Raw genomic sequence first — 16,260 nt, forward strand, 5'->3', positions numbered from 1 at the left:
AAGGATAGATTTCTTAATAACAAAGGCTGGAAGGGGTTTGAGTGGGATTCCAAGAAATAATCAGCAGTAACTTTTCTCCATTGTCTTGAGGAATCGACTATACTTATATCCAATTGAAATAATGTGACTTATGTGCACAAATACCCCTATCAGATTTTCCTGCACAGGCATAAATAGAAGACAAGGTCACTAGCTGCAATGTTTCATAATGCAAAATAATGCAACAGTGGGTTACATTAATTTAAATACATGTTCTATGTCCAAAGTTTGATTCTGGGAGTCTAACATACAGAATTTCATACTGCATAGGACCAAACAGAAATACATCATGTGAGCAATTCAGACAAAGATATCACATAGAGTAAAAACATGAGTATTATGTGAGATTAATTTTCCCCTTTGGTCACTCATTTTTATTTATTTTACATTTCTAGTTAGAATCAGAAGAGGAAATTAAAACAATATACAAAGATATATATAGTGTGCTTGTGGTTCCCTACCTTCTTCCTAAACTAAGATGAATCTTATTACTTACTTCCATATTTTCCAACTGGGACTACATTGCTTGCATTTTAAGATTTGTCTATTATCAGCTTTAAAATACAGTAAGAATTAGTCCACAAAGATAAATAATTTTGGTTCCTTGGGACTAAACACATCTGGAAATATTTTTTGCACATCTAGCAAAAACAATCCAAAGTTATAAAGATACCTTCAAATTCACTGTGTGCCATAAGCACATGCATGGCTTAGTAGGAAAGATATAGCCAACTTGTCAAAATCTTTTGTAATACTTAGGCATTTCAAGCCAAGAAGGTGCTGGGAAGGAGCTAGATATAAGGCCCATAAGACACTTTGAAATATAGAACTCATGCACACTAAAGTAAAACTTCTAGTTGCCCACCCACCAGCAACCAGTAAAGTTAGGCCAAAACTGTTAACAATAATATTCCAGGCCATGAAACTTTGACATATGGCAATAGTCACCTTTGTTCTTTCCCAGAGAGGGAGCAATACTGAAATTCCTCTCACAGGAGGAAAGCTATGCAAAATATGAAATTCTTCACTCTCCCTCTACAGTGATTAACGAGTTGAAATGAAGTTATACATGGTAGATTAGTTTCTTTCCCTTTAAAGAAGATATTTTGCCAGTAGCCCTTTTCAAACCTTTAATCACTTGGAGAGATTAACAGCAAGCCTGGAATACGTGTGGAAACCCTAGCTATCTGAAACATACCATAATGCATGTAGCAGTTTCCTTTGGTAGGATCCAGCTGAATAGCCTTCATGAAGTACTTTTCTGCCTCACTCTTGCGTCCCTTAAAAAAAAGGGGGGGAAAATTATTTTAACAGTGTGTCACCATGGAGCAATCATGTACAATTAAAATTTCCAAATTCCAGGCACTAGAGAAAAACAACTACTATTATCACTAGATTTAACCTAAATAAATATGAATGTTTAAGTGTTACAGGAAGTTTTGTGGTCAACTACTTATGCTGCAGATCTCCAGACTGAGGAAGAAATGTGTCCAACATCCTCAATGTCCAAGAAGTAAGGAAGCAGTAGAAAAGTATTGCAAAAAATATTGTAAAGAGTTTTGGGTGAACACCAAGCTCCATGCTACTTTTTTGGACAAGCATTACACTTACCCAAGCTAAAATCAGAGCAGAAGGTAGGACAGAGCTTTAGTCCTGCTTTAAAAAAAAAAAAAAAAGTGTGTGTGTGTGTGTGTGTGTGGGATGAAGAAAAAGCATGTTTTGCTCCTATGAAATCACAGATAATAGAAACGCTCATGTTGGAAGGGACCCATAAAGATCACCGAGTCCAACTCCCTGCTCCTCACCACACCACCTAAAACTAAACCATCCATTTGACTAAGAGCGTCATCCAGATACTCCTTGAGCTCTGAAGCGTTGGGTGCTCTAACCACTTCCCTGAGTAGCCTGGTCCAGTGACCAGTCACCTTCTCAGCGAGGAACCTTTTCCCAAGGTCCATTCTGAACCTTCCCTGATGTAGTTTCATTCCATTTCCTCATATCCTAACTAACACTATATACACAGCCAAAGTTACCACAAAAGAAGCTAAATAAATAGAAAATATTTGGGGCTTTATGGTGGAAAATAAAGAAATATATATTTCTGATGTTAATGTGGGAAGTAAAATTTCATCAAAAATCAATTCTGTCAACCATAAAACATAACCGTAATAGAAATGGTAATTTTTAAAGACAATGGTCAATGGAATGACAAAATGGTCAGAAAAAAACCCCACAAACAAACCAAAACTCTAATAGAAATTATGGTAAAAAGAACATACATCTTCTAAGACAAGTTTCCTTATCAGTGAAATCACCAAACTAGTAAAGTTGCATCATTCTATACAAGTGCCAAAGCAGATCCATTAGTGGTCATTACTCTATTCTTCAAGAAAACAGCCTAGTCTGACACAGACACGAATCGCCATCATGTATTCAGTAAGATACCTCTGACCTGTTTATCCCTATCCCCATGAAATTAGTTGCTGTGGTTTTATAAAATAGAAGGCCTCCAGAACAACGAACAGCTAAGCTTAACCCCTATGGAAGAAAGGCATTGTGGTCTGCATTTCTCAAGTTGCCTTGAGTGTTATTTCACAGATATAAGTGTATAGGCTTTCTAAAGTTTTGTGGTCTGGAAACAGACATGGCAAACATCCTGCACTATCCCACAAGTTAACATAGGAGTAATAACAAGATCTGTTCACGATTACAGCTGCTCCAGATTCTCAGTATTTTCCTCAGGGGCCTTAGAGACAATAAAATAGAGAGAAGGAAGTTGTGCAGCACACCAAGAACTATATCAAGACGAGGTTCCACCAAAACCATCATAGAGGCCATATTTTAAGAGGTCATCCTGGTATAGATACAAGCAGGATTAACAGTATTCCAGTTTCACAAAATGAATGTTCATTGGAGGTAAGAATTTAGCCTTATTATTTAGTAAACTTTCTTTGGCAAACCCATATTCCTTAAAGCCAAATCCGCATGGCACAAGGGCCCTGTCAACCAAATGGTGCAACTACATGATAAGAGTACATTATCTTATACTGCAGTGGCTCATCCCTGCCTTAAAAAAAAGCCAACCAACCAAATGAAAAAACCCTAACAAACCCACAAACAAAAAGCCTAAAAAAAAGAAATATGACACATAGCACAGGATGATTTTTCCTCTTCTACTAGTGCAATAAAGATACATCTCTAGATTAAACACTTTTTTTTTTAAATAGCATACAACTATAGATGAGAACAAAAACTGAAGAAGAAAATAGTCATCAATTGAAAACACAATGTAAATTTGGGTCACTATAAAATAATTATTCAAATTAAAATAATTGGCAGGGGGAGGTGATAATCAAACACTAAATTTTGCATATTTAACTCCAAGGTTGGCAGTTTTGGTCTGGCAAAAGTTACAATGGTATATCTAAATCTAGCATTGAGGCTTCAAAATGACAAGGACCAAGCATACATACCATTGATATTGACAGAGTGAACATCTACATATTTTGCATAATTGCTTTTTTTTAACAGACTAACATAATTGGTTTTAGCTCGTTGCTCTCTGTGTCTATTTCTAGAACATAAAAGGACAGTTCATTGAATACAGTCACAAAATCATAGCTTCTGCCTACCGAACTATGACTATAAGGTCACAAACATTTGTCAAACATAATTAATTTTTATTTACTGGAATCAGCAAAAATATATGACTGCTCTACTCTTTTTGGCACTTTCCAAATGTCAGTACCTCAGAATAGATTTAATACACATTATTTTTTGTGTCAAATGATGTAAAATCCAATCAGTTGACAGAATCAGGCTATTTCACCATTAAAATTTAGCATTTGTCAACTTTTTTCCAACTATCCAATGTGCACCTTAACTACCACAACAGAATGTACACACTGTGTAGTTAGTTTGACATCAATCCCTGTCATTGTCCCTTTCCCACTGTATGTTTTTGGTGCTAAATAAAACACATGGCATCGGGGAATAAAATTCTAACCTTTAATGAAAATCCAAATAATTGTTTAAACAGCTGAAAAATACTGATCTGGGGCAGGGAAGCATTTGGTGTGCATGTTCACTGTCCTGTATATTGACCCATACAAATGCAGGCATTGAGAGTCACTGGAAACCTCACGATTTCTAGCAGCAGGGTGAGCAGTCATATATGCACAATGACATGCTTTGGCAATTGTACAAAGCAAAAAAAATGTAAGTTTACAACTGCATGATAGCAGACTTATCTGAAGGATAAAAAAGTTATTAATAAATTTTGATGAAAAGACTTGATGGCTCTGAGGATCAATAATGGGATATAAAGCACCTTTCACCTGTTGGTCACCAGTATACATCTGGCCCAGGCCAGTAGCTAATGAAAAGTGCTATCTGACAGCTACTGGCCTGCTCAGGAGAAATGAGTGGGTGGTCCTAGTCCAAGCCCTAATGGAGATCCTCTGCACAGACGTACTGGCATATTTATGGCTTTTCAATGCAGAGACTAACGACACAGAATCATAAAACAATGAATGTGAATCTCACTGCTAAGGAAAAAAAATTTAAACATGATGAAGACACTTTCATAACTGATTTGGAAGACCGGGCTGGTATTTCCCTTACTGGATCTGGACCTAAAGCATAAAATGAGGACAAACTTCCAGCAGTTTTCCATTAATAAAGAAAACTTCAGTCCCCCTCTCCCATGCCCAAAAAAAGACAAATTTCCCATGATTACTATCCTCAAGCAACACTAACGAATTTAAAAGGAAAAAAAAAAGCTTAAAAAGCACAGCTAAGTGACACAGGGCTCTTACAACCTAGCACACAAGTTGTCTTGGCTTTCAGAGATACCTCAGTCATGCAGAGTTCAAATCAGAATGGTTGGTTGCTTGCAGTTTTGGAAGCCAGTTAATTGTTTAAATATTAACTCAGAAGCTTGATTTTTTTAAGACTAGTTCTTTGTAGTTGATTGCAATTGCTAATATGGTCAGATATTGCTTAAATGGGCTTTCCTACAAATGGTTGTTATGATCACCATGATAAGTGAAAGAGAGCTAGCTAAAGGCAGCTGATATATTAGTAAAGATTTTATTCTTAAAATATTAAAAAACTGAGGACAAAACTACCATTTCGATATTCACCCCAAATTTTTTCCTCACTTTGCTGGTAAACTGTGCCAAATCCATGTTGAGGCAGCTGTTATACTTCAGGCTGCTGGAGGCCCAGGGACCCTGAGATGGTAGTAAAACTGAAAAATACAGCTGAGCAGCTCTGAATAACCCTCTTGTGGAAACTATGATGACACAGTGACAACCACTAAGGTGGTTCAACAAATTAGGTGGTCTCTGCAATTTGAACCAACTTTATATGTCATAAATATTAATTATTCTTCAAAGTTTACAAGGGTTTCACCAATAGGACAGAGACTTCATTCTTCAACATAGGGGTTTTTTCTGAGCTTAAACTGGTAATCATGTGATTGCATTTGCGTCGCAAATGCAGTTGACTGTCATTCTCCAGGTCTGCTCAATGTATCTTTTTTTTTGGCAAGCATTTACATTTTTAATTGAATTATGAAAAGATTTCATAATGGAAGGTTGATTAAGCTGTGGACACTAAATATAAAAAAACCATTATTTTACATATTTTCTTCTTCCTCTCTAGGACATTTTAAAGTCACAGACAGACTACGCAAGGATAGTAAAGAAGTCTGAACTGAACCTGTGACTTCCTTTCTATGTCTCCTTAAGTTATTGCAGACCTGCATAACTGTTTCATAAGCAGCTCCTTTCGCCTTACAAAAGTTGTGATAGGGCAGGCAAAATACAATTTAAGTGGTGCAATAATGAGGAAATTAGTAATATATTCTTCAAAAGCTTTTACTTAGCTGGACTAAGAAAACAGGAACTAGAGAGCTGTATCTTACAATGTATCTTACACTGGCATAGGCAAGCTTCCCACCCCTTCTCTAAATATTAATAGTTAAGAAACAACTTTAATATCTAGTATTTAGTAACTAAAGGAATTCCTTTTCTCTTCCTTTTGCTGCTATTCCTACAACTCTTCCATCTTCACTCTGAATTACAATGTAAATACCTTGCATCATAATTTGTATGTGAAATGCTAGTGCAAATGAAATATACAGGACTTGCATTATCAACATCAAAGGTCCAAAATTTATCTCAGGTTCTATACTTTCTGTGCATTAAGGAGATAAATCTTGCCTCTTTGTCTCATCCTTATTATCATAAAATAAAAGCAACTGAACATGGCAGAGAAGCAATTACTTCTAAAGGTTAGCATCTGTCCCAGAGAAACACACATACAAGGCAAGATTTGTAAGGAGGAGTGAATGAGAAGCAATATATATTTCACTAGAAGAACAAACAGTTGTGGAGGGAGGAGTTTTAAAGTCATGCAGAGCTATTCTTTGTCCAACTAATATCAGTAGGCTTGTAAAAGATACTATCTTCTTAAAGTTTTCCTCTCTCATATCCTTAGATGACCACAGTGAGAAACAATACTGATACTAGTTCTGGCCTCAAGCTTTGTCTCTCTAGTATGTTCAAGAACATAATATTATTCCTCTTTGGTGTAATATATTAATCTCAGTGTATGGGTGCATGAATTAGATTACTCTGGAGGAAATTAGGTTATAAATCTGTATCTACCAATCCATATAATTTGCCATTTTTATAATAAATGTGAGGCAACTTTCTCATTATTGTCCAGTGTAACACATCCACATAACCTTGTCACTGAGGTCATGACTGACATTCTCCTTCCCAGTCATTTCACTGGACCAGGGTCCTCACACACACACGAGTCTACACATGCTGCTTGTGTAATCCAGTACATTGCTTTTGGAAATAAGCCTTGGTAGGATCAATAAAATGTAACATCTTGTTTTAGTTTAATCCTCTATTTGCACCTTAAGTGGTTAACTTCCATCTTAATATATCACATTAGTCCTCCTTCAACCACATGTGGATTTTTGCTGAGTAAAAATCCACCTAAAAGCTTCATTGAGATTCTACTGAAGTCAGTATAATTTTTCTATGAGCCAGGGTTAATTTAGAGAGTAGTAACATAAACCAGGTTCTTGAGTCTACATCTACAGGGATAATTTAAGGCATGATAACCAGAGAGTTGAGACTTAAGCAGTGCCCATTGATTTTGGAACTTCAGTATTTTTGAATGTGACACCACTGCTTATATATAGATTTAGAAATTTAAAGCACAGCTCACAACTTTACTGTCTTAGAGTGTGATTGAGAGACTATTAAGGTGATATATTCTTCAAGTAAAGTATTACCTATCAAATTAATCAGTAATATATTAAAGCTATTTGACATCCGTTTTCTTGTTTTATGTGTCTCCTATCACAAAAAAATTCTTGTTCTATTAAAGTATCCAAAATAATATAGAAATTTAGGCATAAGATTTTTTTCCCCTTGGAGTTTGCTTTTTTTTTCTTTTGGCTGTTCTGTTTGTTTGTGGGTTTTTGATTTGTTTTGTTTGGGATTTTTTTAATAATTATATATCTATTTTTTAGTCTTTCTTTTGGGGGCAACTCAAAGTCTATAAGGAATTTACGTCATTACATCACCGTGGAAACAAGAAATATTGTGGACAATCTTAAGTAAACTTTTAAAGAACAGATTTCATTCCACACCTTGTGATTTATTCACTGTCTAGAGCCATACTGAAATGTTCACCTTGGTCATTAAGCTTTAGATTATTTTGTATCAAGAATATGTAATGAAATGTTAAGTAAATTTCCATGTTAGTCCCTTTCTTTTCCATTCATTCTTAAACCACATTTTATATTTTCTGATAAAGTAATGTATTAATATCTACTCATATTTCACTGGCCAGTCAGTAGAATATAAATTCACTATCTTCACATACTGTTTTCATTGAGTCCTATGAATTTCTTCTAAGCTAAATTTGGCCTAGATAATGCATTTTTCCGTGATTACTGACAAAATTACTACACACAGAATAATTACGGGTGACCAGCAGCTATATTCAACCATGTAACAAAACAAAAAGATCTCTCTTGGTGGGTTGGAACTGATGATCTTTAAGGTCGCTTCCAACCGAAACAATTCTGTGACTATCATGAAAGCAGTTCATCCTGTGTCAGCAATGTTCTCTATAAAAAGATTTAAATTTATGTTGAGTAAAGCGAGAAGTTTAGGGCTCCCCCTTTCCTGTCTACAGGAAGTTAGAAACACAATACAGAAGATGAGATCCCTAAAGGAGGTTAGTGAGGGGTTATGTGCCTAAATACCTGTTCCAGAGTAATTTATGAACTAGACAGATACATTATATTTAAATGAAAATGCTCTGCTTTACAATTAATTCTATTACAACTGGCATGCAGCCAAGCATATGTCCTAAGGGGACTGAAAAGTATATCTATGGATGCAATACTTATGGCATGCAGCCAAGCTCAGAAGAAATACAAGCTCAATGGATGTCAGCTATTGAAATTTCTGTAGTTCGGAAATCCAGTCATTCAGCCTGGAGGTGTTAAAGATCCAGATATACCAGATAACCAATCCTTAAAAAAATAGTGCTCACAGTTCTGAAGTCAATAAACATGATTTTCCACATTGACAAGGGAAACCCATTCCTCCTACGCCCTACAAGTGAATTGCTTGCAGGTTGGAAACAAAAATGAAAACAACTTCTGGCATTTTGCAAATTCAGAACTAAATACAAACTTTGCGCTTTAACTCTCCAGAGATTTCAAGTGGCAAGAAAAACCACAGTGTTTGCATCAGCCTCCAAAGTCAAACTGAATACAAGACAGAAAAGCAGCAGTGGCTATTGCTTGGTTTAACTCGATTTCTTAGGGAGGGCATTGTCCAGGATTCAATGTCATTTATACATTGCTATGATGTGAGTTCAACTGAAATATCCAATTTGCACTGAAAAATTTTTCCTAGAAGCAGTACCAAAAGCCAAGAGATTTAGTCTCCCAAAATTAAATACCTAACAGTTTTGCTGACCTAATTAAATTTACCTGTTCAGATAATGCCTTTTCATAAACTAAAGATTTCTGTATATGTAGGCATTTATCATTCACTGAAGTATTACTAAAAATATTTTTGTTTATTTTAAAGGTATTGATTATTGAAGAAGAGATAAACTGTTCTAGAAAATCATATCTAGATTTAACATAAAACATTTCAATTGCTATGTCTTAAAAAGTCATGAGTCTTTTGACTTCATGACTATTCTCCCTCATTCCTGCTTTCTTCCAATTTGTGTAAATCTAGAAAGAGAAAAAAAGCAGCAGTCAACCAGTGATATTAAAAAATTACAATATGACAGAGTTTTCCAACAGAAATGCAAATTTCCTTTCTGTGCTGAAACACCAGCAGCAAGTAATTACAGAAATAGTAAACGTTGAATTAGTCTATTGCACTATGTTTCCATTTTCCCCTGCTGTCCCATTTTTTTCTGTTCTTCCTACCTTCCATTTATTTCTGTGTTGTTGTTTATTTATATTTATTTTGAGATGACAGTCAAGAACTACACAAATTACTGAATACAGTAGGATATTTGACAGTGGCACTCTGAGTAATTTCACAACTAACCAAAAATGGTAGAATACGTCTCTAGCCTTCTGTCTGTCAGGAACACAAGCAACAAACAACTGCAGGAAAAAATATGGTCACCCACTGAGGAGGAATTATTTTGAAACTTAAGAAAAGTATTAAACTTAACTGTTGATACTTGAATGTCACAATCCTGTTACTTTTATTTTAATCCAAAACACTGCCTGTCTCTATCATGTCTGTAACTGTTTTTTCCCAAACCCCCTTGAAGAAAACATTGTAAAATAAAATATTTTAGATTTTAAGGAATCTTCTAGGACAACTATTATTGACTTTAATAGTTTGGAGCTGCAGCACAGAAATTTTACAAGGCAAAGTAAATTTTTCTTACAGCACTTTGGGTGATTTTCCAAGCCAGTAAAAAATAGGAGATTAACAGCACTGTGTGGTGCCATGTAAAATGCAAGAAAACACTGTGCAATTTTTTCCAGAGAAATATAGTGAAGCCTGTAATTCCCAGACACAACACGCTAAAAGTTACAGTATGAGGCTGTCCCTAAGTACTCTAGCTACTACAGGCACTATTGCAAGCTATGTAGGGTGGTTTGTGGGCTCAAGTTCACTCAAAACAGATAAAACTTCAAAACATTTATTTATAAGTGAAATAAAGCTTCTCAGACTAGCGTGCTACTATAACAAGCATTCACTGACTGATGGCAGAGAGGCCAGACATTAGGAGGGAGGGTTTCTTAGTCTTCTCTTTAGGACTACTAAAGTGAGAGGAAGAAAAAAAATTAAAAGCCTTACTCGTAAATTATTTTTTTTAGGAGGATAGACAATGCTTTCTCTTCTAGAAGATCTGCTCGTATAATGGAAAATGAATTACAGTACATGCTCAAGGCATCACCTGGCACTGTCATTTTTGACAGACTCATTTTATCTGAAAGTTGGGAGCCTTGCAATTTTAAAGCCTTTTAAAAACTTATGCTTTTCTTTGTGATATAGAATAAATTACCTAAGCAAGGGACAAGGCTCAGATGCTGTGGTACCAAGCTGCTGTGCTAGCAGGAGATTGGATAGGTCAACTAACATGTCACATTGACAAATAAATTCTGTAAGTAATTTAAGCAGCTTAACAAGTTAAAGGTATGAAAAACACATAATGCTAAAGCACTACAGTTCTAACCAGCTACTGGTTAGAAAGATGTTCTTTCAAAAAAATAAAAGAAGCACAAACTTAAGCCCCAGACAACTGGCTATTTTCCAATTATTCTACTAGCTGAGTTACCAATCATGTTTTTCAACCACTAAATTATGCTATCCTAATGTACTTTCAAGAAAATTGTAGCTTAGTGAGCTGTAACTTTTAGATATGAACATATAACGTGATCCAATATAGGAGTTAGGAAATTCTTGTGACTTATGATATTAGGTAACAAGACTGTAAATTCATTAGCTATTCCTCTGGAGCTCTTAAGTTGGTCTGTTTTTTCCTGCATACACAGCAGCATGCACAAGTCCACCTGGCATTTCTTGTATCTTTTCCAATATAAATGATGCTATGATTCTATGTCATGCTGCTTTTAGTAAGCATTAATATTGGCAACAGACTTGAGGAGGCATAAAAGCTGGGGTTAAAATTAAGCCACTTCATTGGAATTAAAGTCAGGAAGTAAAATATATCTGAATTTGTGAACTTTATAGGTCTGACTTTACTGCTAGGGGGTTTTACATTAGAAATGCCTTTGGCTGGAACTTGAGAACTTGTCTGAAACTTACCTCCTCTCCTGCCTTACCCCCCATATTCACTGACAGAGAAAAACTTCTATCTATATTAGCACCTATGTGCACCCTTCACTTCATCAACAATCTCACATTTCTCTCCTGGAAAAGAGACACTGAGAAGTGTTATCAACAGTTTCATCTCAGCACCTATATTCAGAAACAGGTTTGTAAAAAGTTTGAACATTTGGTTACAACAGAAGTGGGGAAAAAAGCCTATCAAATGTCTCTCCTCTAACATCCAAAAACTAATTGAATTAGGGCCTTTCTCTCTCCTAAATTTACAGGCTGTGAGAAAATGATCATGAGCCCAGGTAGAAAAATATAACAGAAGTATAAATCACAGTGGTACCTCAAGTTGGGAATGGGCTGAAACAACTATGCCAAAGGCAGCAGCTCTAATCTGAATCCCATGGAAGTCTATGAAGATTTCCAAGAAGCATGTCAGTTACAGCAATCATATATTTGCAATGGGAACTAATACTAGGACACTTCAGTATATCAGAAACTAACAACATTTATTTAATGTGAATCACTGAGTAGACAGTAGACTGCAAAACTGATTAAGAAAAAGTGACCAACATGGAGACAAAAATCCATATTTTACTGCCAAATCTCTTCATTATCCATTTTTCTGCTGAATGTCTTTTCAGACTTTGTAGCTGAAAGAACTAAGTGAAATAAATGTCAATTTTCAATAGATCAAATATAAAGGAACTTTATTTTTCATGAATGAAATAACCACCTGAAAAATGTTCTGCCATCTCTAATTACTTTGTCATTAACACGTTGCCTTGCCATATGTTTATGAAGTCCTACAAGTCAACAGGACATCAGCACCATCTTTTCAGCTTATGCTGCTGTCAGTAGAATGGACATCAACCCTATCTGTACAGATTGCCATGAATATGAGAAGCAACAGTAATAAAAGAAAAAAGTGCCAAGAGATGATAACAAACGTGATGAGAATAGACTACAATTACGGCACAGGGTAAGTGTAGGTAAGCAAGTGTGTGTTGAGAAAAGAAAGGTATTTTATTGCCTATCACAGTGCAGCATTCAGTGCTCAAAGGTGTACACAGCTCTTCTCCTCCTTGCTAATGAGACACATTCTTCCACAAACACATCTCAGATGCTCAAGGCACAATCTACCTCACACATATCTTGAATTTATATCCCTGGAGAAAAGCAAACAGTTCAATTTTACTATAAGGATTCACATATATTTTTCATCACTTCCTTCTAAATAATAATGGCACTAGTGTTTAATCCTATACCTGCACTTTCATAATGAGGGAACAAAATAAAAGAATTAAAAGATTAGTGGCTCGCTGTGTTTGTACAGTTCTGGGATTTGGGGATTTTGTTATTTTGAAGAAAACTGTGAGACTTTGTTTCCCAGAACCACTGCAAGACTTTCCCTAGCAGACCTCATATTTCACACACTCAGCAGTTCAGAAAATTAACCAGAAGAGTACTGGGGCGGGGGGTGGGGGGGTGGGGTGTGGAAGAGAAAAAAAAGAATGGATTTTAATTGAGAAAACTCTTTTCTTCCCGTTCCGATTCCGGTCAGGGCAGGATTAATCCTCGCAGTAGCCAGGAGGGGCATGGCTGGAACCCACAGGTTACCCTATACTACCTCGTTATTTTCTGGGGATAGGGAAGGGGTCCTTTCCAGGTCACGGAGCTTGGCAGTGTGGTCGGATATGGTCAGGAGTTTCTGCCTGGTGAGCCTTCCCATGTGAATTGTTCACCTCTCTTGTACAATTTGTTATTAATATTGTTGCCGATACTGTTCATTTCCATTGCTGTTTCCATTAAATTGTTCTTATCTTTACCTCTTGTGTCTCCAATTCTCTTATCCATCCCACTGCAGTGGGAAGGGGGAGGGAGAGGACAGAATGAGTGAGTGCACGTGGTTTTGAGTGTTTCAGAGGGAATACTAAATTGGGAAATATCATTCCTAAACCATGACTTTCCCACAGCAGTTCCAATAAATTACAACTTTTGTGTCAAAGATCTGCTAAGAAGAAACCAATATCTGACTTTCTCCTATTATTTTTAGATGCAAGATATAAAGATATCTGCCAGCAAAGCAAGGTAAATTAGGAAATTTTCCTGTATAACTTACCTGTAGTTCTATTCCAGAGGAAGGTAATCAGTGAGTGTGTGTATTTGTCAATATTCCAGCAATTTTAACTGTAACTGGAAATTGTAACAAAAAAATGCCTTTTCAGGAGCTGGAACTGACAGGCAGTGGGGATATAAAACCACCATCTTGACTTCCATTACAAGTTAAACAATTCCCATCCAGGTAGCTTTTAATCAAACTCTGTATTTGACATTACATGACAGCACTGATCACTTTTTAATTCTTTCTAAGTATGTTGTCACCTGTTACTCATACAGAAAACTTCTGTTCTAATTTCTCCCCCTTTTCCAAAATCAGATACTTTTAGAAGTAGTGGATCTGTTGAAATTAATTATGAGCTGTTGTTTTCCACTGGATATCTACCCTGTGTAAAAGGACATTTTTTGCTTGAAGACTAGGCAGCTTATAATCAAGGTCATAGAAAAAGCTTATTGCTAGATGAAAACCTGAGGAAGATACTCAGGCTGAGGCACAAGGACTGAAGAGCCATACAGAGGTGTATCAGTAGAGCACAGAAAGCAAATATGAACCCTCTAGGGTGAACAATGAAAGCAAATGTAGAATAGATACAAATGAAAGAGGATATTGGTCAGAAAAATGGCAATGAGAAAATGTGAAATGAAAAGCAATTTTAAAACAGAATTGAGTGAATAAAATAGAAATTCATTTTCATTTTCAAAACGTGTGAAAACCAAGAAGGGCCTGGCATTCTGCTATAATTATCATATGGGGCTAATTTAGCTGAAGCTACAAGCACATCTACACTCAAAAGGCAAGCAAATTTTACAGAAATAGAAAAGCCCAACTTTTCTGATTTTTTTAGAATAAGTTTTTAGTAGTTGAGTAGTTCTTTTCACAGGCTCAAAGAGATACTCCTAAAGAAGTGTAAATTCAAAGCATAAGTCATGTCATTCACAAAGCATAGGTGGCACCCAGCCATAGGCTGCTACAACAACCCTGAGTCAAATGCTGAACACCTTATTGAATTAAATTATTACTTGTGATAAGGCTTTATCAACCCCTTACTGTGCATTATAACGTTCTTATGCTATTGTAACTGTTTTCTTCTGGCACAGAGTTGGCAACACTTTAAGAATAAATACAATGTCTCACAAAAAACCCCAATGCTGTCAAAATCCCTAATTGAAAAGAGTGACTGAAATAGTGTGAAAAATAGGGCAATAAGCAATTTTCAGGCCAAAGCCTTCTTGTCCCTTTACCTAACCTACTCTAAGGGCCTGGGACCAGTTCCCAGGAGCTGCTGATAAACTCACCGTCAGAGCCAGCAGTTTTCCATAGGTGAGATGGGCTGGGATGTGGTCGCTCTTGGATCGCAGTGACTCCACATACCAGTGCTCTGCTTCTGGTAGCCGGCTCATTCTCATATAGGCTTCTCCTACAGGGGGAAACAAATGCTGGTGAGAATATTCAAAATTTCTCAAGGCTTCTATAATTTGTTACCTCATTTATAATCTTCTATGTTTTAAATGTGTAAATCTTGAAAAAGATGAAGTGATTTGAAAACTTGCAATGACACACATACACGCAAAAAAAAGCCTTAGAGATGCTTGAATGAGGAGATTGAGTTAAGACTTTATTAGGGCTGAAGAGCATGGTTAAGATGAAACTCTTGCTGGAACAAAATTGCCAGAGAGAGCTCCAGATGCTAAGTTTCAGTCAAAAGTTTCAAAATAACGGAAATTTTACCGTATCTACTGCAGAAAAGCTACTTCTTTTCCATCAGTCTACCTTGATGGAATGTAGCATGGAATAGCAAGAAGAAGACAGAAAATATTTTCATTTAATCACAATAAATCAAGAACCTATTTTGTTTTAAAAACTAGGGAAGTTTAAGAAAACAGTCCCAAAACTGTATTGGTATGAGGAGCAAGACATTAAAAAACCCTAATCTCTGAATGTAGTTATATTAGGTCATCTGCCACATTCTTTTTTTTATTATTATTTTAAAATTACTAGTCTTAGGAAATCACATACCAAATGACCAAAACTGGACATTTTTCAAAGTGAAATACTTTACTGTGAGAGGCTGAGGCAGGCAAGTTTGAAAAACAACAGGTGAATGGGATGTCAGAAAACCATATACTGTTATACAGACAATTGTAACCGAAATTTCTGAGGAAGAGTTTAGCATACGCAGAAAGACAATCTCTTTCTTCAAGAAGCAAACAACTAAATCTATTAAAGGTTGGAATCAGCAATATCAAATGTATGCAATGGTGAAGAACAGCAGCTTTCAGATTAATACTCTGCATTTACACAGCTCTTTCACAAGGGCTCTAGATATAAATGTGCCCTTCCCTAGGTCAATGACAGACTGAAAATGCCTACTGGAGATTCAGGATTTCATAATCTCCCCAGCTGATCCATTTGAAATAAATGGCTAAGTACCTTCCCAAAATTATGAAGTCACAGTTTATCAGGTGCTACTACTGGAGGATCAAGAGAGGACTACAACTGACCCATGTAAAGGTCAGCTAAGTCTGCCTCCAGGTGAATTACTGCCCCCAATTATGCACTACACGTAAATTAATAACATGTGAAGGCATCAGGGAGAGAGAGGGACCAATGTTCTTTATTCAAGCTTGAAGCCAAAAACCACACCCCCAAAACTCTACGAAAAAGATGCTCAAAGAAGTAAAATAAGGAACTCATACCTATCAAGTATTTACAGAGGCTATGAAGGATTTTCTT

At 36.1% G+C, this 16,260-nt stretch overlaps 1 protein-coding gene across 3 annotated transcripts in view; it reads right to left on the minus strand.

The window, feature by feature from the left end:
• Positions 1-16,260, minus strand: part of TMTC2 (transmembrane O-mannosyltransferase targeting cadherins 2) — a 288,272-nt gene that overhangs the window by 83,368 nt on the left and 188,644 nt on the right. For all 3 annotated transcript variants that reach the window (XM_039387275.1, XM_027744691.2, XM_027744692.2), the window contains exons 8-9: positions 14,823-14,944; positions 1,238-1,319 (exon numbers count right to left, since the gene is read on the minus strand). In XM_039387275.1, the coding sequence (XP_039243209.1) occupies positions 1,238-1,319; positions 14,823-14,944 (204 nt within the window). The remainder of the gene's footprint in view (positions 1-1,237; positions 1,320-14,822; positions 14,945-16,260) is intronic.

Source organism: Pipra filicauda, unplaced genomic scaffold (genome assembly GCF_003945595.2).
Source record: "Pipra filicauda isolate LSUMZ 115617 unplaced genomic scaffold, ASM394559v2 scaffold54_size4384275_pilon, whole genome shotgun sequence".
Taxonomy (NCBI): domain Eukaryota; kingdom Metazoa; phylum Chordata; class Aves; order Passeriformes; family Pipridae; genus Pipra; species Pipra filicauda.